Source organism: Sus scrofa, chromosome 1 (assembly GCF_054392235.1).
Source record: "Sus scrofa isolate SSC_HxYL_T2T_F1_AM1 chromosome 1, Sscrofa_HxYL_maternal_Yorkshire_Landrace_v2.0, whole genome shotgun sequence".
Classification (NCBI taxonomy): Eukaryota; Metazoa; Chordata; class Mammalia; order Artiodactyla; family Suidae; genus Sus; species Sus scrofa.
In genome coordinates this window covers 284946157-284968386 of record NC_139383.1, presented here as the reverse complement: position 1 = coordinate 284968386, position 22230 = coordinate 284946157, and the positions used below count along the sequence as shown (strand labels likewise).

Sequence of the window (22230 nt, the reverse complement as noted above, 5' to 3'; positions counted from 1 at the left end):
CTGGGGGTAGTTCGGAGGACAAAAGAGAGTAGCTGACAGTCACTGCTTGTCACTCGCCAGGACGTCTCAGTGAATCCACCCAAAGACCTTGTGAGAAATCCATCCCCGTTTTAAGTGATCAGGGTTTTTGTTTGTTTTTAATTGTAGTTGACTTACAGTGTTCTGTCCATTTCTGCTGTCAAGTGAAATTTGACATATAATAGACATTTTTTCCTCACATTATCCTCCATCATGCTCCATCACAAGTGTCCCCTGTGCTGTGCAGCAGGATCTCATTGCTTACTTACCCCTCCAAATGCTATCATCTGCATCTTCTAACCCCAGACTCCCAGTCCGCCCCACTCCCTCCCCATGCCCCCCTCGGCCACCGTAAGTCTGTTTCTCCAAGTCCACGAGCTTTTTTCTTTTCTGTAGACTGATTCGTTTGTGCCATATATTAGATTCCAGACACAAGTGATATCTTATGGTATCTGTCTTTCTCTTTCTGACTTACTTCACTCAGTATGAGTCTCTAGTTCAATCCATGTTGCTGCAGATGGCATTATTTTGGTTTTTTATGGCTGAGTAGTATTCCATTGTGTATATGTACCATATCTTCTTAATCTGTTCATCTGTCAGTGGGCATTTGGGTTATTTCCATGTCTCGGCTATCGTGAATAGAGCTGCAATGAACATGTGGGTGCATGTATCTTTTTTAATGGAAGTTTTGTCCAGATAAATGCCCAGGAGTGGGATTGCTGGATCATACAGCAGTTCTATATTTAGCTTTCTGAGGTTCCTCCATACTGTTCTCCATAGCGGTTGTACCAATTTACATTCCCACCAACAGTGCAGGAGGGTTCCCTCTCCTCCACACCCTCTCCACATTTGTTCTTTGTGGATTTATTAATGATGGCCATTCTGACAGGTGTGAGGTGGTATCTCGTAGTTTTGATTTGCATTTCTCTAATAATCAGTGATGTAGCGTTTTTTCAAGTGCTTTCTTTGGAGAAATGTCTATTTGGGTCTTCTGCCCATTTTTCTTTTTTTTCTTTCTTTTTTTTTTTTTTTTTTTTTTTTTTGTCTTTTTAGGGTCACATCTGAGGCAGATGGAAGTTTCCATCTCGGGTTTGAATCAGAGCTGTAGCCACCAGCCTACACCACAGCCATAGCAACGCGGGATCTGAGCTGAGCCACGTCTGCAACCTACACCACAGCTCACAGCAACGCTGGATCCTTAAACCACTGAGCAAGGCCAGGGATCAAACCTGCGTCCTCACGGATGCTAGTCCGATTCATTTCTGCTGAGCCACGACGGGAACCCATTGCCTATTTTTCAGTTGGGTTGTTTGTTTTTTTGCTGTTAAATTGTATGAGTTGTTTGTATATTTTGGAGATTAAGCCCTTGTCGGTTGCATCATTTGATACTATTTTCTCCCATTCATCCCCATTTTAAAGAGGAAAAGACTGGGGCTCAAGAACTTAACATCACCTGCCCACGGTTACACAGGGAGAGAGCCCAGGACCCGAGCCCAGGTCTGTGTTCCTTGAGAGCGTGCCCTCTCAGCTGTTGTCCCATCTCCCGGGAAAGGCAGCTGCAGTGTGGAGTCTGCCGCCCCACGAGCTAGTATCAGGTGTGATCCATTGTGCGTACATGCTTGCATGCATGAGTGTGTGTGTGTGTGTGTGTGTGTGTATGAGAGAGAGAGTCACATGCTTGGTTCCTGCAGGGCCTGCTTAAGTGCTCAGGGGGGCAGGAGGGGGGTCAGTGAGGACTCGTCAAGCCCTCAGAGTTGGCACTTGTCTTAGTTCGCTCACGCAGCTGAAACAATACCATCGACTGGACTGCTTGTAACAAGTTCATTGCTCACAGCTCTGGGGGTGGGAAGTCAAGACCAGGGTGCCAGCTCGGTTGGGTGAGGGCCTTCTTCTTGGTCATAGACACTCAGTGATCTTCATGCGGCAGGAGGGCGAGGCACCCTTCTGGGGCCCAGACCCCACTGGGGAGAGCTTTTAAAGACTTCCCAAGGCCCCTCCAAACACTGTCATCCCTGGCGGTTAGGATTTCGGCACGAGTTGGGGCAGGGAGACACAAACACTCCAACCACAGCAGCACCGAGCGTGAATCTTAAACTAGGCGGATTCCTGACCAGAGGGGAGTGTCTCTCAGCAGGTCCTGTGGCAGCACCTTCCTGCCGGGGGTGAGCATCTGACAGGTCCGACAACTGGGCTTTCATGGGGGACCGCAGCCACTGTCCCAACAGGGTGGCGTGGAGGGGTCCCTCAGAGTGGCCTCTCGGGACCAGGCCGTCCCCTCCCTCGGCCGAGGCGTTTCTTCTCTGTGGACCTTCCCAGCCAGTGAGGGAGCATCCTCCGGAGGTGAAACCGGGAACTGCAAAGGCCAAGCGCTTCACCAAACTCTACCTCCCCGGCACGGCCCAGAGTGAGTGCCCAGCCCCGGTTGGTGGCTCTGAGGGCTCAGTTGGCACATGGCACCTGTGGGGAGGATACTATGGCTCCTCTGCCCCCGGCTTCTCAGCAAGCTGGCGTGCGAACCGGGTCCAGCGAGCCTCTGAGCCTTCCGTGTCAGTGTGGCACTTCCACAGGCTCGTCTGCCTGGGTACCAGCCTTGGCCTTGAGTTTGTGAATTACATGGGGAAATACAATGTGTGAAAACGAGTAGCTACCTAGGCAGGTTTCTGGGTCGGATAGAAACCCGCTGTGGGCGGGGCTCGTTGGTTGCAATGGCCTCGGGGCTGGCAGCAGCGGGGACAGAGGGAGGGCTTGCCTGTCCCTTGAATCCCAGCAGCTCTCCGTCCAGGGGTGGCTTTGACCTCCTGCTACTTTAAAACTACATTTCTTCTTTCCGCTTGTCCTTGTCCGTGGGATTCAGAAGTTCTGTGCAAAGAGCAGAGGACACATGCGTGAGTGCTGGGCATGTTTGTGCTGGGTGGGCTTTTGTCACGTTCTGGAGTCAGAGAGGTGGGAGGTGAGCCTGGCAGGGACTTCAGACGCAGCCCCTTCCACACTGCTCGCCGTTTCCCAGGTGCTGGCAGGCCCTTTGCAGGACACGAGGACACTGTCGGGTCCTCCACAACCCCTCTGTCCCTCATGTCGCAGCGGAGCCCAGGCCTGGAGCGTGCTCACTGGTTCCAGGAAGCCGTGGGTGTCCACTGTCACTGCCAGCCCCACCTCAGACTTGTCTCCTGAGGTTCAAGGCAGTGTTAGGGACATTGCACTTTATTTGCTTAAAAGAAAGGAAGGGGAGTTCCCGTCGTGGCGCAGTGGTTAACGAATCCGACTAGGAACCATGAGGTTGCGGGTTTGGTCCCTGCCCTTGCTCAGCGGGTTAATGATCCGGCGTTGCCGTGAGCTGTGGTGTAGGTTGCAGACACGGCTCGGATCCCGAGTTGCTGTGGCTCTGGCGTAGGCCGGTGGCTGCAGCTCCGATTGGACCCCTAGCCTGGGAATCTCCATATGCCGTGGGAGCGGCCCAAGAAATAGCAAAAAAAAAAAAAGAAAGAGGAAGGCAGGAAGGAAGGATGGACAGACAGACATGGAGAAAGGGCAGTGAACTCTGGTTTGTAGGGTTTTGCTAGCCCAGTCCTTTGAACCCTTTTTAAGGCTTCTGCCCTTCCCTTCCAGAAGGATTTGAAGTGATTGCTGTATTTTAAAGGCCACAGTATGTGGCTGTCAAGAGATAGAACCAAAGAGACTCGTTCCAAAAACTCAGAACGAGTAAGTGTGACCGGTTGTGTGACGGCACACCCTGACTTTAGCCGCACGGTCCCTGAAAGGACAGACGGCACAGACGGGATTGTGCAGGCTTCGTTTCCTGACAGAGCGGAGGACGGGACTCCCGTACGGGGGGGCCTGCTCTCCTTTGGGGGCCCCGCGTCCTGCCGATTAGACACTGAGGACGCCCTGAGGTGGGGGGGCCGGGCCCTCATCGGAATGACTGTGCACAGCCTGTCTCGGGGCAGCTGACTTAATCTAATCTCTTTTTCTTTTGTCTGTTTTCTTCTTCCCGTCCTCTCGTGTGCGTGTCTGTGTTCCGCTTTGCTTAGTATAAGTCTGTGTTTAGGTCCTACTCGCAGGACTTCGTGCCTCACAGCCAAGCTTCCGTCCGCCCTCTCCTCCCGTCTAGCTCCTCTTCCTCTCCGCATTTCCCACCTGTCCACCAGTCTCAGAGCTCTGACTTAGCGGTGCCAGCCGTGGCCAGTCCGCCTCCCAGCACCCTGGACGGGCCTCTTTCATCTTCTCAGGAGAGCAGCTTTCATGGGAACACTGTCTGCCTTCCTTCCGAAACCTCTTTCACTGACTCGCCCCAGACGCCTTCGGTGAGAACTCCGTCCGCACGCACGCCTCCCGCGGCTGCACGTTTTGAGAAGGCCTCTCCCCGCGCTGGCTGTCGGGTCGGTTGCTGGCGTGTGCCCGGGAGCAGCGTGGCTGGATTGAGGGGTGTGGAAGGTCACGAGTGGTTTCCAGAACAGAAACCGAACCTTCTCGGCAGAGCTCCCGTCAAACGAGGGCTCTGACTTTCCACAAATGGGTCAGGGACCGCTTCGAGACAGTCGGTCGTCAGAAGCCTGAGATAGAAAGTACCACTGGTTTTCCGTTTGGTTGTTCGTAGGAAGGGACGCCGAGGCCTCCGGCAGAGCTCGAAGGCAGTTGCGTATCTGGTTGCCCGGGGTGCTGCCGGTGGAGGGCCTCTTTCCTGTGCTGCGACGTGGGCTGCAGTGCTCCACGTGGGCACAGGGGAGTGGCCCTGGACCAGTAGACGGGCAGAGCCAGCGGGGCCGTGGGGCCCATGCTCCAGCACGACGAGCCATCCCCCTGCGCTGCCTCTTGCCCTCCGCGGTCGCCCCAGCCCCTGGGGACCCTGCAGTCCCCACCGCGGCAGAGCGGGGAGGAGTACGCTCCCCGGGGACAGTTCGAGGGGTCCTTGACATCTTTGGAGGAGCTCCGGCAGGAAACTCGGGTCCCCCAACAGAGGCAGGAGGTGGCAGGAGCAGGTTTGTTCTGCGGCCCAGGAGCACAGAGGGCCCCGCCGTCGAGTCTTCTCTCCCCGTGGAAGGAGCGTCCAGTCAGGGCAGCCGGGGGCCTGTCACATGTGCGTTTCCTCTCGTCCTGTCTCCCCAGAGCGAACGCGCCAGTGAGGAGGCTGGCGAGGGTGACTACGTCGGTCTGTGTGGCTCTGGCCGGAGCGGCGGGGCGCTGGCCGGCCCTCGAGGAGTAAGTGACCTCGGCTGCTTCGCGCATGCGGCCTGGTGGGTCAGCCTGCTTCTGCTGGCGGAGCCTCCTGGTCACCAGCAGCCGCGGTGGCGCCGGCCTTGGCTTGCGCTTCAGCAGTGGGGGGCTCCTCCAGCCTGGCCGAGGGGCCGTCTGGAAATCCCGGGGGCGGCCTGGCACCGGCCCTGGCTGCGGATCTGGTTGCTCTGGGTGCTTTCTTGCTACCCCATCTTCTGGTGTCGAGGTCCCTCTTCCGTCCCTCCCCAGAGGCGGGGACTCTTCGTCCTGAGCCTCCCAGACCGAAGCCCCTCCTCCCCAGCATGCTCCTCCCACCCTCCGGTCCCTGCTCCCAGGGAAGCTGGTGAGCCCGCCGGGCCTCCCCCAACACGCTCACTGGTACGGCCGTCCCGACGGTCGACCTGCAGCAGTTGGGTCAAGTGGTCGGCTTTTCTGGCTGTGCTGTGGCAAAACCTGAGCGCTCAAAACCCTCAAAACTCACCGAGCAGGCTGTGACCTTCAGGGCTCCCCCAAAGGGCCCAGCCCCTTAGAAGCATGTCAGCCCCATCAAGATGGCCCCATGGGGGTCCCACAGCATCTGAGGAACCCACACCAGGCAGGCCCCACCTCAGGCATTAGCAAACTGTAGAAGGTTGTGGAATTTTCACTGCAGTGGGATTCAGCCCTGTTCTTGGAGCTGAGCTCTCTCCCCCCTGGTGACCCCACCTCACCTGTCCCCTCTGGTGATCTGTGCCCCGTGTCATCCGGTTTAGCTTTTGTGCAACAGAGTCCCAGGCCGGCCTGCCGAGGCTCTCCCCCAACACGTGACCTCGTTCAGTGCTGCTCCTTTGTGCCCCTCGTGCCCCCCTGCTCTCTCATGGCCTCGGTGGCAGAACAGGGATGCAGGGGGGCCGTGTTGTCACTGAGAGGGGTGGGCCCAGGTTCCTGGGAAGAAGCAAGGCTGCTGGGGGAGGGGAGAGGGTTGCCTCGTGCACTCGAGCAGCTTGGACTCTTTGGAAGCATAACTGGGAGGCAGCCAGGCGGGCACTGTGGCCCGAGGCCTTGCTGTGACTAGGAAGTCAGCAAAGGTTCGTGCACACCAGCCAGGCCTGATTGCGGGGGCCCAGGCTGTGGAGGCAGACAGTCCCGGGTTTGAGTCCAGGCCGCAGCCTTCCCACTGGGGGGTCTTGGGCAGGGCCCGCCACAGTCTCTGTTGCTTTGTGCGAACAGGCGTGGTAGGACCAGGTGGGAAAAGGCTTGCGCGGCACCTGGCTGGGCACAGCTGAGTGGGGGCAACTGTGACAGTCATTTCTTCCAGGCGGTGGCTGGGCTGGCTTCGTCCAGCTTGGCAGCTGGCAGGGGTTATAAGTCGTGGCACTGTTCACCCTCCCCAAAGGCAGGGAGCTGATCTGGAGAGGGCCTCTGCTCCCGGTGTCATTAACCACAGTCCCGGTTAACTCGTTTGCGTCTTAGGTTGCTCCATGGGAACTGGCCCTCGGAAGCCACTGGCAGGCAGGAAGGCTGGGAAGCAGAGCAGCCCAGCGTGGGGCCCGTGTCACAAACCCAGCACTGCCTTCTCTTTCAGGAATCGCCAGCCATGAAAGATGGACACCTCAGAGATGCTTCATCAGGCAGCAGTGCCCCTGGGCAGGAAGGCAGAGACGGCGGGGACAGGTACGAAGCTGCCCCGGGGAGCTGGGTGCCCTGAGGGCTGTGTGCTCTCGCACGCACACCCACCCCTGAGCACACCGGGCCTGCTGGTGCTTCGTGTACAACAGCACCGCGCAGAGGGTCTTCTGCAAACTGAAGGTTCGTGGCTGCCCTGAACCAAGACGGTCGGTAGGCGCCTTATTTCCAGCAGCATGTGCTCACTTCGCGTTTCTGCATCACATTTTGGTAATTCTCCCAGTTTCAAATGTTTTCGCTATTATTTTACCCGTTACGACAATCAGTGATCTTTGCTGCTACCACTGTAATTGTCCTGGGTCACCACAAACCGTGCCCGTATGAGATGGCAAACTAATCGATAAACGCTGTGGGTGTTCTGACGGCTCCACTGCACGGCTACCCCGTCTCTCCCTCTCCTCGGGCCTCTCTGTTCCTTAAGACACAACAATATTGAGGTCAGGCCAGTTGATGACCCCACAGCAACCCCTAAGTGTTCAAGTGAAAGGAAGAGCAGCAGGTCTCTCACTTTAAATCAGCAGCTCGAAATGAGGAAGCCTAGTGAGGAAGGCGTGGGGAAGGCCAGCTCAGGCCTAAAGCTAGGCCTCCGGTGTCACAGACAGCGAGTCAAGTTACGGTCGCAAAGGAAAAGTTCCTGAAGGATATTCAAAGTGCTGCTCCAGGGACTGCATGACTGATAAGAAAGCAAAGCAGCCTTACTGCTGATACGGAGAAAGTTTGAGTGGTCTGGGTAGAAGATCAGATCGGCCATACCGCTCCCTTGAACCAAAGCGAAACCCACAGCAAGGCCCCGACCCTCCGAGTCCACGAAGGCTTCTGAGAAGGTGGCGAAGCTGCGGGAGGGAAGGGTGACGCTGGCAGAGGCTGGTCCATGAGGCTGAAGGCAAGAGCCCTTTCCATAGCATCACCGCACAAGGGGAGCAGCAGGTGCTGATGCAGAAGCTGCAGCGAGTTATCCAGAAGCTCCAGCTCAGATACTGAACGCAGGCGGCCGCCCCAAACCACGGATTTTCAGTGCAGAGGAAACAGCCTTCCACTGGAAGAAGACGCCGACCGGGACTCGGAGCTGGAGAGGAGTCGGTGCCTGAATTCCAGGCGTCAAAGGACAGGCAGCCTCTGTCATTAGGGGCTGATGCTGCTGGTGACTCGGAGCTGAAGCCAGTGCTCATGGACCGTCCCAGCTCGTAGGGCCCGTCAGAATGCTGCTGCCTCTGCTCTGCCCGTGCTCCCTAAATGGGAGCGCGGAGCCGGGACCACAGCACCTCTGGGTACCACATGGTTTACTGAATATTTTAAGCCCACTGTTGAGACCTCCTGCTGAGGGAAAAAAGATTCCTTTCAGGGTATAGTTGCTAATAGGTAATGCTCCCCCAGGAGCCCTGAGGGAGGCTCAGGGCGAGGGCCGCGTGGCTTCCCGCCTGCTGTCACAGTGTCCTTCGGCAGCCCCCAATCCAGGAAGGCATCTCAACTACCCGTCGTATCAGCTGAGAAATACATTGCGTTACCAGTTATGGCAGTGGTGACGTAAAGCTGTCGCTGCTGTAACTAGCGATCCCGCTCGTGGACCTGGCAAACTGAGTTAAACCTCCTGGAAAGGGGTCGCCATCCTAAAGGTCCCTGAGAACATTCGTGATTCGTGGGAGAGGTCAGATGTCAGCATTAACAAGATTGGGAAAGCTGATTCTGGAGTTCCCTTCGTGGCTCAGCGAAAGCGAATCTGACTAGCATCCGTGAGGTGCCAGGCTCGATCCCTGGCCTTGCTCAGTGGGTTAAGGATCTGGTGTTGCCATGAGCTGGGGTGTAGGTCGCAGGCGTGGCTCAGATCTGGCGTTGCTGTGGCTGTGGTGTAGGCCGGCTGCTGCAGCTCCAATTCAACCCCTAGCCTGGGAACCTCCATATGCCACAAGTGCAGCCCTAAAAAGACCAAAAAAAAAAAAAAAAGAAAAGTTGATTCCAACCCTCCTGGATGACTCTGAGGGGTTCAAGGCTTCAGTGGAGGAAGTAACTGCAGATGGTAGAAATAGCAAGAGAACTAGAATTCAAAGTGGAGCCTGGAGGAATTCCCGTCATGGTGCAGCAGAAAGAAATCCGACTAGGAACCATGAAGTTTCGGGTTCGATCCCTGGCTTCACTCAGTGGGTTAAGGATCCAGCATTGCCGTGAGCTGTGCTATAGGTTGCAGACGCAGCTTGGATCTGGCATTTCTGTGGCTGTGGCCTAGGCCGGCAGCTACAGTTCCAATTCGACCCCTAGCCTGGGAACCTCCATATGCCGAGGGTGCGGCCCTAAAAAGACAAAAAAAACAAAAAAAAAAAAAAAAAGTGGAGCCTGGAGTTCCTGTGTGGCTCAGTGGGTCAAGGATCCAGCATTGTTACTGCTGTGGCTGTGGTTGCTGCTATGGCCCAGATTTAATCCCTGGCCTGAGAACTTGTGCATGCTGCAAGCGAAGCCAAAAAAAAAAAAAAAAAGTGGAGCCTGAAGATCTGGCTAAATGCTTGCAATCCCATGATGAGACTTTAACAGATAAGGAAGTGCCTCTTAGGGATGGTTTCTTGATGGGATCCATTTCCAGGGAAGGTGCTGGGGAGATTGTGGGCACGACGACAAAGGATTTAGAATATTCCACATACTGGGTCGATTAAAGCAGCACCAGGCTTGAGAAGATTGACTCCAGTTTTGGAAGAAGCTCTACGGTGGGTAAAATGCCGTCAGCCAGCATTGCGGGCCACAGAGAAATCGTCTGTGAAAGCAAGAGCCAGTCCATGCCGCAGACTTCATGGGTGTCTTGTTTTCAGAAATGGCCACGGCCACCCCAGCCTTCAGCAGCCACCAGCATTGAGGCCAGACCCTCCACCAGCAGAAAGATTGCATCTTAACAGTGGCTCAGATGGTAGCTAACACTTTTTAACCAGAAAGTATTATTTAAGGAGTTCCCGTCGTGGCGCAGTGGTTAATGGATCCGACTAGGAACCATGAGGTTGCGGGTTCGATCCCTGGCCTTGCTCAGTGGGTTAACGATCCGGAGTTGCCGTGAGCTGTGGTGTAGGTCGCAGACGCAGCTTGGATCCTGCGTTGCTATGGCTGTGGTATAGGCCGGTGGCCACAGCTCTGATTAGACCCCTAGCCTGAGAACCTCCGTGTACCATGGGTGTGGCCCTAGAAAGGACAAAAAGACAAAAAAAAAAAAAGTATTATATAAGAAGGCATATGTATATTGTTCTTTAGACAGTGCCATTGTACACTTAATAGACTGTAGTATAAATATACCTTCTATGTGCATTGGGAAACTTTTAAAGATTCACGTAACTCAGTTTATTGTGATAGTTGTTTCATTGCGGTGGTTGGGAACAGAGCCCACAGTATCTCCAAGATGTGCTCTACGTGCTTGCCTTTTTTCTCTTCTCAGAATTATGCATGCTCGGGGTAGAGAAAACATAGAAAGTGTATTAAAAGTACAAAAAAATAAGAAAAATCACTAATGATAATCCCACCCTTCCAAAGCCTTCATTCCGGCATGCAGGCCGCCTCTGCCTCTTAAGTACCCCAACCTTCCTAAGCTTCTGCACATCCCCCGTAACGCTCTCTTCACATCCTGGGCCACCTTTCCTCCTGCCTCTTCCAGGTTCACGTAAAGATCGTGAAAGATTCCTTTTTATTGTGAGTTTCCAGAGGCATGTTGATTACGTGCAGTGTGTATTTGAAAGGAAGTTACAGAAGTTAGAGAAGTGACACTTGGCCCCTAAGTATTTTATCCTGCCTCCTAAAAAAAAAATTTAACTACCTCCCTGGAGTTCCTCTCATGGCTCAGTGGGTTAAGAACCCAACTAGTATCCATGAATATGCAGGTTCAATCCCTGAACCTGGGGATTCAGGTTCAGTGGGTTGAGGATCTGGTGTCGCTGTAGGCTGCAGCGTAGGTCACAGTTGCAGCTCGGTTCTAGCATTGCTGTGGCCATGGTGTAGGCCCAGCAGCTGCAGCTCCGATTCAACCCCTAGCCTGGGAACTTCCATATACCTTGAGTGTGGCCCTTAAAAACAAAAAAAATTTTAGGAGTTCCCCATCATGGCACAGCAGAAATGAGTCCACCTTAGGAACCATGACGTTGCGGGTTCAATCCCTGCCCTCGATCAGTGGGTTAAGGATCCAGCATTGCCATGAGCTGTGACGTAGGTCGCAGACTCGGCTCGGATCCCACGTTGCTGTGGTGTAGGCTGGCATCTAGAAATGCAGTTAGGAGTTCCCGTTGTGGTGCAGCAGAAACAAATCCGACTAGGAACCGTGAGGTTGTGGGTTCCATCCCTGGCCTCACTCAGTGGGTTAAGGATCCGGTGTTGCTGTGGCTGCGGCACAGGACGGCAGCTGTAGCTCCGATTGGACCCCTAGCCTGGGAACTTCCATATGCCGTGGGTGTGGCCCTAAAAAGAAAAAAAAAAAAAAATTAAATCCCTCCCTGATTACAGTGTGATTCGCACACCCAAGAAGAGTAATAATAAATGCAAATGAGTTTCTAGCTCCCCTGTCCTCCCTAATGTCTGGAATAGCTAATGTTTTGGAGCCTAGGTCAGTCAGGAGTCCTCTTTGGTTTGGTTGTATGTCGCTTTCATCTTGTAACATTTTCGGTGTTAGCCTGAGTCCAGCCTGACCAGGTCTAGGACTCTGCAGTCGCGTTCTTCAGTCTGCACTTGAAAGTCAGCGGTAGGACCCGCACGTCGCCTCTGCCGCCTTTGTGAGATGTTCCGCCACACTCCCACCTAGCGCTTCCGTCTCAGCGCTCTCCTGTCCTGCTGGCCCTGCGGCCCGGCTCCCATGAGCACCGGGTGTCCACACGGTGGCCTTGAAGCAGACGACCGAGACCATTGCTTTCTCATGCTGCTCGGTGGCGCCTTCTCGAGCTCCGTGCTAGTCCCTCCACTTGCAGATGGAGCATCCGGAGGGGCCAGGAACGTCCAAGATCCCACAGCGCATCGGGAGCGGAGCTGGAGATCCAGCCTGCGTCCTGGCTTCGGTCCATACTGGGCCCCGGGGGGGGTGGGGGCAGCCCTGGTCTCCCGCTGGAGCTGCCGTGCAGGGCCGGCTTGTTCTGTACCGCATGGCCCCAGGGCCTGTGACGCAGCACAGTCGCTTCTGTCTCCAGGGCCCCGAAGTCTCCAGACGCCTCCGAGTCAGCTCAGTCAGAGGAGGAAGTGGACGAGCTGTCCCTCATCGACCACAGTGAGATCATGGCCAGGCTGACGCTCAAGCAAGAGGTGAGTGCTTCCCAGGCCTTCGTGCGCAGCGTCTGGCCTGAAAAGCCCGTGCGGAGGTCACCTGGACGTGGCCCAAGCCAAGTGCCAGCCCCCCAGGGGCCGTGCTGGCCCGTGGGCTCCACGCGTCCCATTTATCCCGGCGCAATGCCTGGGCCGCCGCACCTGCCCTGAGACACCGGCCAGTGGTCGGCGTCCAGGAGGACGCGTCCTTTCTCTTCTCTAGCACGTCTAGAGCGTGGTCCTGGGCAAGTGACGTGGCATCTCCAGGCCCCGAATGATGGGACTTGGGGCAGGGGGGGCGGTTCTTGGGAGAATGAAACCCGTGCGGGTGCGGCCCCACGCCCATGTGGGGAGCCCACGTTCACGCAGGAGACGTCCGCGTTGTCAGTGACAGAACAGCCCATGGCGGTTTCAGCGTGGGCGGCACAAGCCAGTCACGGCAGTGCAGGCCCGGCCACGGTGGCCTCCTCCGTCCTGTGCCTTGTCAGGAGAGCCTCGGTGGTCAGCGTGGTCCCCAGACCTGGCCCGGGCAGAGCTAACCCGGGGCCTTCCGTCTCCCCTCTGCTGTGCTCCCTGTGACAGCCTGGACCACCCCTGGGGAGGTGACCGGTTTCTGGGCTCCAGCTAGCGTCCAGCATCCACGCCGACACACGGGCCAGCAGCCAGACGTTGCCCTTTGCCCACTGCCCCAGAGGGGAACCGGGAAGGCGGGGCTGGCTCCTCTGCAGAGAAGTCATGTTTCGTGACCCTTGCCAGAAATTTCTTCTGAAAAGCCAAGGCCTGGGCCTGGCAGTCCGCGTCACTCAGGACCCTGGGTTCCAGGGGTGAAAGCCTTGAGGCCCTGGAGAGGCACTTGAGGCCCTGAAGAGGCAGGCGCATTGCCAGGAGCAAGGGGCAGAGATGCCAGGAGGCTGGTGGGTGTTGTTCCCTCGGGGTCCAGCGTGAGGGAATGTGGCCCCGGGGCTTCTGCTCCTGGCCTTCCCTGGTCGCAGCTCCTTTGGGCTCCAGGCCAGGTTTATGGGTTCAAACCTTTGTGTGCCCGTGTGAAAAGAAGGCTTTTCCTTAGTTGGGTGGGGTGGGGCGGGGCGGTGGGTGGGCAGAGAAGCAGGGCTACGGGAACGTCCTTGTGACACTCCCCACTCCTCTGAGAAGGGTGCCCCGGGAGAACCTGTGACGGGACCGTGCCCCCGACCCCCCGCCCTGCCGGAAGCAGACTCAGGTGCAGGGCAGCTCGCTGTGGCTTTAGGAACATGCCTGCCTGCCTCCCTAGAGGCTCCTCGTCCCCTCCTCGCCTCTCTGACCCACAGACTGGTGAACAGGGAGAGCCTGACTGAAGCCACATGCCCCAACCCAAACCCAGTTATGTCCAGAGCCCCGTGCCCTGGTGCCCACCGTGGCCCCCCGATGAGCTCTCATGGTGCCTGTCTGCCAGGTGGGCAGGGTGGGCAGGTCCTCCTGGCCTCTGCAGCCGGGCCAGATGCCTCCGCACTGAGGGAGAGCGGGGCGGAGGGGTCTCTGCCCCCTGGTGTCCCTGTCGTCGCCTCCCTGCCTGTGACTTCCTACGCCCACCTTCTTTGGCTGCCTCTGCCTCACCCCCTTCTCTGTGTGGTTTCGCAGGGTGACGACGGGCCAGACGTCCGTGGAGGGTCTGGCGACATCCTGCTGGTCCACGCCACCGAGACGGACAGGAAAGGTAGGGCAGTGGCCTGGGTGTGGGAGCTTTCGCCGAAGCCAGCGCGGGCTCCCTCCACTGCCGCGGCCCCTCCCTCCCTTTCTCTCCTCGCCACCAGCCCTGAGCCATCGGAACAGCGGTCCCGGTGCTGCTGGGTCACTGTGGGGAGAGCCCACGCTGGGCACAGGTGACTCGCATTCAAAGCCAGGCACGCTACTTCCCAGCCTCTCGGGGCGTGTCCTCGGTTGGTGCCGGCTCGCGGGGACCCCAGGACCTCCAAGGGGGCGAGTTCCCCGTGCGGAGCTTGACCTCTTGTCCCAGCGCGTTCAGCAGCCTAAAGGTCACGTCGCTGTGCGGGTAGCTTTTGATGCCTCTCCTGATAATTGGCCCGTCAATGCTCCAGACTGCTAGCCTGGGCCTCACATGCCCGCTCCAGGGGCTTCCTGGGGCAGCACTCTGTCCAGGAGCTGTCTGTCTCACAGCCGCATTACCTCCGCAGGATGGGGTCCCCCCCTCAGCATGGAGACACCCCATTCTGGGTCCCAATTCTCTGAGGGGGCCAGAAAAGCAGGGTGGACTCTGCCAGCGAAAGAGCAGTCTTTCCAGGTTGTGTTCTGGAAGGAAGAAGAGAAGGGGGTTGTGAAGACGGTGCCCGTGACCTTGGTCAGGACGGCAGGGGCACTGCAGTGCCCACACGCTCCTGCCAGGCCTGGCCTCTCTCCACACTCACTTTCTTTTTACGTTTTTTTGTTAGTTTGTTTTTGCTTTTTTAAGGGCCATACCTATGACACAAGGAGGTTCCCAGGCTAGGGGTTGAATCAGAGCTACAGCTGCTGGCCTACACCACAGGCACAGCAATGCAGGATCTGAGCCAGGTCTGCGACCTACACCACAGTTCAGGGCAACACCAGATCCTTAACCCACCAAGCGAGGCCAGGGATCGAACCCACAACCTCATGGTCCCAGTCAGATTTGTTTCTGCTGCGCCACAACAGGAACTCCTCTTAACGTTTTTTAAATTATTAAAAAGATGGTGGAACAGCGACGTTAAATTAAGGTGGGGAGGAACGGAAGCACCCCAGTCTTGAACCCTAACCCCCCCGATTTTATTTTTGTAAACGACTTTGTCCCCCTGTTTTTGCAGCAAATGTCTCCAGCGTGTTACTTAGATGGTTCTGGGAGTTTGTAATTATGAAGGTAGCACAAAAACGATTGTTTACATTGCAGAAAATTTGAAAAAGAGAGTAAAAGGAGAAATGGCTCCCCCAAACTCAGCTGGCCACGCTTCTGCCCTCCAGGCTTCTTCTGACCCAAGCAGAGCGTGGTTCTGAGACTTTGAGTTTGAATCCTGGCTATGCCGTTTGCAGGCTTAGGCAACCGCCAGGCACAGCCCTGCTCGGCCTCCACTGGCTCAGATTTTTGAGAGTGCCCAGCACACGTGAAGCTTGAGTGAGCTAACCTGAGACATGCCTGGCACATAGGAAGTGCTGGGGCCTCTCTGTTCCCATCCCAGGAACAGCATGTGCCCTGCTTCCTGCAGTGGACGCGCCCGCGTTCTCAGCGTGGCGTGAGAAACAGTTCTCATTCTTGTCCAGAAGTAAAAGGCTGGAACGGGAGCTGGCTCAGTCCTCGGCTCTGAGCAGGGAACTCTGCTGTCCTGCCAGGTGCAAGCAGCTGTAGCCAAGGCCAGAGGGAGCCCCGCAGGCCGGGCAACCCCAGAACCTTCCAGTCTGTGCCCATTGTGCCTGGAAGGGGGGCCCTGCTGCCCACTGGGGCTTCCACTCTGTCTCATCAATGGAAAGATGTTGAGGCTCCAGGGAACCAATGTCCTTTGTACCTGGGCTGAATCGTTGAGGCAGAGGCCCTGGGCCACGCAAGCTCCTTAGGCAGGTTGCTTCCTGTGGACCAGTGGCTGGAAGGCCCCGTGGCTCAGGGGTGCAGGCCTGGGCCCTTCTTCCAAAAGCAGGGGTTGTCTTGTGCTGGACCCACACTTTGTCTTTGCAGAGAAGCCCAACTTGACAGTGAGCTGGGCAGGCTTGGGGTCCAGGAAGGGGCCCAGGCCCAGTGCTGCTGGACCCTGCTGTGGCTCCAGTGCTGGCTCCGCCCGCCGGGCCCACGCGAACACACCCCAGACGCGGGTGCTGCTCTTCCTCGCGTCCTGGCAGGGGGACGGAGGCCGGGGCTCTGCTGAGCTGGAGGAGTGGGGATCCTCAAGATTCCTCTGCCAGCGACTTGGGGGTGACTGAGGGAGGAGAGGGAAGGCGGCCTGTGTGCACACGCTCAGCCTCTCAGTGGGGACCACAGACTTGGGGGCCAGTTGGGACTCGAACCTCAGCCCCAGCATGGGGTAACTGAAGTTCACGAGCCGGGCCAGGTCACTCGTCTCCAGAAGTGACCTGCGCTGGAAACTCCTGCCTTCTCCTTTGTGCCAGACTGTGCGGTCGAAGGGCGTGTCCCAGGGCCATTGTCAGTCTGGAAAGGTCGGACTCCCGGGCCAGAGCCAGCCCCTCCAGAGGGAGGGGGGTGCTGCTGCCAGCTCAAATCCAGCAGCGGAGCCAGGCTCCTCCCAGGCACCCCGCCTCCCCTGGCACCAAAGCGTGCTCACGTGTATGTTCTAGCAGTGTGCCAGGCTTGGCACCTTCAACCCATTCTGAGGTCTCTCAGTAGCTGGACATTCCCAAGGGTTTTGTTCTGGGTCCTGCTCTCTAAAAGCCTTGCCTGTGATTGAGCTTCAGAGTCCCGCTAATGAGTTTGAATTGTATTCTCTACGCCCACGATGGTGATTAAGAGTCTTTGAATTGGCGGTTTTGTCACGGCTCAATGGTTAACAAATCTGACTAGGAACCATGAGGTTGCGGGTTCGATCCCTGGCCTTGCTCAGTAGGTTAAGGATCCGGCATTGCCATGAGCTGTGGTGTAGGTCACAGATGCGGCTCGGATCTGGTGTGGCTGTGGCTGTGGTGTAGGCCTGCAGCTGCAGCTCCGATTCAACCCCTAGCCTGGGAACCTCCATATGCTGTGGGTGCAGCCCTGAAAAGACAAAAAAAGGAAAAAAAAGACTCTTTGAATCATCAAGTCTTGGGACAAACCAGAATTTCTGAGGTCTAATCAGAGGTGGCACATCCCTGAAGCATCTGTCTTGGTCCCTGGCCAGGGGCAGGCATCACTAACCAGCGTCCTTGCGTCTAGATCTGGTGCTGTACTGCGAGGCCTTCCTCACCACCTACAGGACCTTCATCAGCCCCGAGGAACTCATCAAGAAGCTGCAGTACAGATATCCTTGCCCGGCCCCCGCCCTGGCTCCACCCCGCGCTCCACAGAGCCTCCTGGGTTCGGGGGAAGGGCCTGCGTGCCTGCTCGGCCCTCGCGCAGGGAGCTGTGTTGCCACGGTGGGCAGCAGTGATGAGCTGCTCAGCCCTGTGCTGCCGTGTCCTAGCTTGGGGCCTCAGGCAAGGCTTCTCTGGGCCTCATTCCTCACCTGTAAAAGGACTGAGGGACGTCATGTGAGGTGCCCGGAGCACGGGGTGGCAGTGGTGGTCCCTCGGGGAGTCTGAAGAACTGGAATTGACGCAGCCCGAGAGGAGCGGTGTGTAGGTCACTGGCACCTGCAGCTTCCCCGAGCTGAGCCGCAGGGCGATGGGGGTGACGCGTAGGACATGTGCCAGGCTGGAGGGGATCGGGACACAGATGAGCAACCTATGGGGCAGACACGCCACTGCAACTGCTGGCAGACCACCAGTGGACAGACACTCCGTGTCCACGACAGAATCGGCTCCCACCCCTGGACCACCCTGCCCCACGGGCTCCCATTTCAAACGCCGCTCCCCACAGTAGGGGCCTTTCTTGGAGCCAGATCTGCCCGTCCTGCCCAGGCTCACCTGGGAGCTACTGTCGCATAGCACAGGCCCCCCCCAAGGTCCCCGCTCCTTGGCCTCCTCCTGCGTCACAGCCCACGAGTGCCCTCTGCTGGACAGCCACCGTCACTTGGGGCAGTCCCCCCAGCTTTCCCGCTCCCTTCCTGTGCTCCAGCGGCCCCGGTCCCTGAGAACTGCACAGCCCGCCTCGGCAGGGCCTTCGTTCCCTCCAGCCTCGCGCATTCAGCTGCTCACAAGCCTGGTTCGGCGTGATACCGACTCACACTTGAGGACGCCCCAGTGTCAGTTTGAGGCTGTGTCTGCACGTGCAGTCTCACTCGGCCGTGACAGCCCTTTACACACGCATCCCTGTCAGGAACAGGGTGCCTTTGTAGTGTGTCCTACCATGTACGCAAGGAGACTGAGGTCCAGGCCACCCTGAGTCAGCGTCTCCTCTGCTTGTCCTTAATGGACACGATACAGCGTCGTGACCCCCGGCCCAGGTGGCTGGTGAGTCCTTTGTGCTGCAGCCCTGGGCCCTGTCCCTTTGCACTTCTTCCTGAGCGCCCGTGGATTTCTGGGGAGCAGGCAGAATGGAGCCAGAGAAGGGTCTGGAGGCGTGGTGAACACACGAGGGTGAAACCAGGACCCTCAAGGTCGAAGCCATGGCCTTGGGGAGGTGGTCGGCCGTTGGAAGGGCTGCTGTGGGGTGGGGGCTGCTGTGCTTCACTCAGGTGGGCTCTGCAGCTGTGGAAAGACCATGGGGTCTCAGGAGCAGAGGGGGACCCCTCCAGGCTGTGCGCCTCCCCCGGCGACCTGGAGGTTTGAGGGCAAGTGCTTTTCAACCGCCTGCCTCTGCCTGAGCCTCAAGGATGCAGCTTCAACGGCAGGTCCCAGGAACCTTGGGTTGAAGCCAACAGAGAGGCCCGGACAGTGGAGGGCCGGCAGTTCTCCAGGCAGGAGGCGGGGGTCCAGAACCGTCCTTGGGGTCAGGCTGGCTCTCTGCCTTCCCCGGCCTTGCCCACGGGGCTCCTGGAGGGCCGCTGAGGGGCGGACGTGTAGCCAGGGGAGGGGGGCATTTGACTACAGGAAAAGCCTCCCACCCGTCCCCCGACCCCGCCTGGGAGAACGGCTGTTTCTTTAACCCATGGTCCACGTACGAGAAGTTCTCGCCTTTCGCCGACACGTTCAAGAAGCGCGTCAGCAAGAACACGTTCTTCGTGCTGGTGCGGGTGGTGGACGAGCTCTGGTGAGTGGGGCCCCGCCGGGCTGCGGGCTTCCTGTTGCTCGCCGCCTGGACAGGGCTTGCTGCTGCTCGCCTGAACTTGACCCCTGGCGAGAGGGACCTGCTCCCTCGGACCTGCCCCTGCCGGGCCCTGATTGCCTGGGGGGCCCTCTCCTGCCCTCCTCAGCCTCCCATGCCTCCCTGCCGGAGTGGAGTGGCCACTTCTGTTCATTCAGCAACACACCACGAGGTCCCTGTTCCGGGTAGAGAGTCCTTGGTGAAGGGAACCATGGGGCCATGAAATGCCGCATGTGGAGAACACTGCCGAGGGGGTTCAGGGGCATCTTAGGGGAGCCAGGACCCTAGTGACGCATCCCCCCGGGGAACCCGGAGCTCCTCCGGGGCAGGATTTGTGGGGCACTTGTCCCCAGCGTGGTCCCTGGTGCTTGTCCAGTGCCTGTGGGTGTCCGCTGAGAGAAGGACAGCTCCCCGTTACTCTGGGAGCCCCTCCAGCGCCCTGTGGGGTGCAGGCCGCCGTCCCCAGACCGTTTCTCCCACCCTCTTCCCACAAGAGGTTTCCCAGCTCCGCTGAGTGTCCCTGGCCCTTGGCGTCTCGAGGGCACTCTCGACCCTCCGGTGCCTGTGTTCGGGCCCTTTAGCCTAGTGGAGCTGACGGAAGAGATCTTGAAGCTGCTGATGGACCTGGTCTTCCGCTTGGTGTGCAATGGGGAGCTCAGCCTGGCCCGCGTGCTGCGCAAGAACATCCTGGACAAGGTGGACCAGAAGAAGCTGCTCAGGTGTGCCAGCTCTGGCCAGCCCCTGGCAGCCAAGGGGGTGGCAGCCAGGTGAGCCACCAGCCGTCCGTCTCTGGCTTCCCGGGGCGCTGCCTCTGGCGAGAGCCGTGCCAGCAGCTGCCCCTCCAGCCCCCCCACCTCACTTCCTGGTCCTGCCCAGGTCCCGTGACGAACGCCTCAAGGACAGTCCAGTGGTTCCCCCGGGGCCGGGCCTCTTCTCCCGGGTTGTGTTGTGTGACAGGCAGTGGGCGGCAGGGCACGGAGGGGTTCCTGGGACGGAGAGGTGAATGCCTTTCAGGCTGCGGTCAGCACTCGGGCATCTTCCTGGCACTGACACGGCAACTGTGCGTTCTCACCCAGTCCCCATCCCTGTGCCACCCTGAACATTCTGAGGACCTGTGTCTGTTCCAGTCTGCCGCCTGCTCCTCTCCCCCGGCCGTGGGGGGCAGTTTCTCACCTTCTTGGTGGTGCCTCAGCCTCCACTGGCACGGCACCGTCTTTGTTCCCATTGGGCCCTGACGTTGGGTCAGGCTGAGCCCACGGGCAGAGGCAGCAGAGCAGGGCAGGCCCGGTCCCCCAGGGGGGAGCCACGCGGTTCCACTCGGATGCACGTCGTGCTCGCTCTGCTCCGCGGCCCACCGTGCGTGCGCCCCCGCTGACCCTTCCCCTCGTGCCTCTGTCTTCCAGGCCCGGGACCCTGCATGACTTCCACAGCCATGAGATCGCCGAGCAGCTGACGCTGCTGGATGCCGAGCTGTTCTATAAAATAGAGGTGCGGTGGGTGCTGCCCCGATGAGCCGCCGCTGCTCGTCCCCGGATGAGGGAAGCCACCGCACCGCGGGAAAGCCGGGGCCTCCGGTTCTACCCAGTCTGCCTCCTTTTTCAGATTCCCGAGGTTTTGCTTTGGGCCAAAGAGCAGAACGAGGAAAAGAGCCCCAACTTGACCCAGTTCACGGAACACTTCAACAACATGTCCTACTGGTGAGAAGGGGCCCCAGCGACGCCCCTGGGGACAGGGTCCCACGTGCTCCTTCGCAGGGCGCCCCAAAAGGAGCTCCCGCCCCTTCTGCGGCCCGGTGGGCGTTTGCTGTGAACCAGAAACGAGACAGGACAGCATCTGTCTTACACGTGGGGAGGGCTGGCGGGGGAGGACTTAGCCAGGATCAACGCGTGGTGTCTGCCATCGGTGGTGGCAGGGCGGCGGGGGAGGGAGTCTGCCGTCCTGCGCGGACTCTGCCTGAAGGAGGAGGACAGCAGAGGAGGGGTTTCGCTAATGCTTGTGCTCAGCCTTAAATTCTTCCGGTAACAATGCAGCCCCACAGTGAGTTTATGATGGAACATACCTCACGGCTCTTCCAGATGTGGCCCAAGGGTGCCGCAGCCTCTCGGCCTCAGCTGGAGGATGGTGGAAGCGTGGGGGCCCAGCAGCCCCCACTGCAGCAGACGCCCCCACCCCACGCCCATCACACCACCAGGAAAGCGTGTGGCGGTTTTTAAAAGCTCTAAGGGCTGCTTGCTGCAGGGTTTAAAACTGGGTCATCTGCTTCCTTCCTCGCTTCCCTCCCACCCTCGGAAGCGTCTCGCTCAGGACCACAGGGTGGGACCGAAGCTGGGCGCGGCCTCCAGCCCTACCCCTTGCTGGGCACCGGGGGCTCCACGTACAGGTGGGGCAGTGGCCGTTACTGGGTCAGAAGAGGGCCACCTTCTCTGAGTGACGGGCGCGGCCCCTGTGAGGCTCTCCTGCAAGGCCAGCCTTGGGCTTTGGTTGCTGCTCAGGTTCTGAGAGGGGCCCTCCTTATGGCTGGCAAGGTGGCCTCTCATCTCCCGAGCTAGTCCTGAGGCCACTCTTGGGGCCTGTCCAGCCGCGTGGGGCTCAGGGTCGGCACCCTCGGTGCTGCTCACTTTGATCCTCCAGAGCCTCCGTCTGCGCGGTGGAGCCCCCATCCGGCTGCGGACTCTCTGCAGCCCCTCGCCTACGCCAGGGGCCACGAGCGCCTCGAGTGCAGAGGCTACAGCTGCACCCGCCGCACGCCACCTCCACCAGCACCAGCCGGGGCCTGAGGGGACACCGGTCAAGTGACCTGTCCCCCTCTCTCCTTGGTGCATACAGGGTGCGGTCCATCATCATGTTACAGGAAAAGGCCCAGGACAGGGAGCGGCTGCTCCTGAAGTTCATCAAGATCATGAAGGTAGCTGGCGCCTCCCCAGAGCCTGCCCGGTGCCCCCGGCCCCCGCCCCCGCCCTCACGGCCGCCCGGCCTTTCTCCACAGCACCTGCGGAAGCTGAACAACTTCAACTCCTACCTGGCCATCCTCTCGGCACTGGACTCGGCGCCCATCCGCCGGCTGGAGTGGCAGAAGCAGACCTCGGAGGTAGGCGGCTGGGAGGGAAGCCACAAGCTCCGAGGCCCTGCGCTCAGGTCCCTGCGCTGCCGAGGGGCCGGGACAGCACGCGCGTGCAGGCACCCCCCTCCCCACCTTAGTTTCCCGTCCCTCTTCTCATCACTGGGGGGCCGCAGCGGGCACTGGAGCTCTCCTGCGGATT

The 22230-nt window shown here is 58.7% G+C and overlaps 1 protein-coding gene across 8 annotated transcripts in view; it reads left to right on the top strand.

Annotated features, from left to right (window-relative positions):
* Positions 1-22230, top strand: part of RAPGEF1 (Rap guanine nucleotide exchange factor 1) — a 129793-nt gene that overhangs the window by 103009 nt on the left and 4554 nt on the right. For 6 of the 8 annotated variants that reach the window (XM_084999536.1, XM_005654593.4, XM_084999533.1 and 3 more), the window contains 10 exons: positions 6794-6882; positions 12030-12141; positions 13759-13834; positions 17003-17087; positions 18824-18916; positions 19552-19737; positions 20374-20458; positions 20573-20667; positions 21797-21875; positions 21957-22058. In XM_084999536.1, the coding sequence (XP_084855662.1) occupies positions 6794-6882; positions 12030-12141; positions 13759-13834; positions 17003-17087; positions 18824-18916; positions 19552-19737; positions 20374-20458; positions 20573-20667; positions 21797-21875; positions 21957-22058 (1002 nt within the window). Of the gene's footprint in view, positions 1-4046; positions 4320-5121; positions 5215-6793; positions 6883-12029; positions 12142-13758; positions 13835-17002; positions 17088-18823; positions 18917-19551; positions 19738-20373; positions 20459-20572; positions 20668-21796; positions 21876-21956; positions 22059-22230 lie in introns of all 8 variants that reach the window. The other 2 variants (XM_084999513.1, XM_084999506.1) reach the window with 1 other exon arrangement.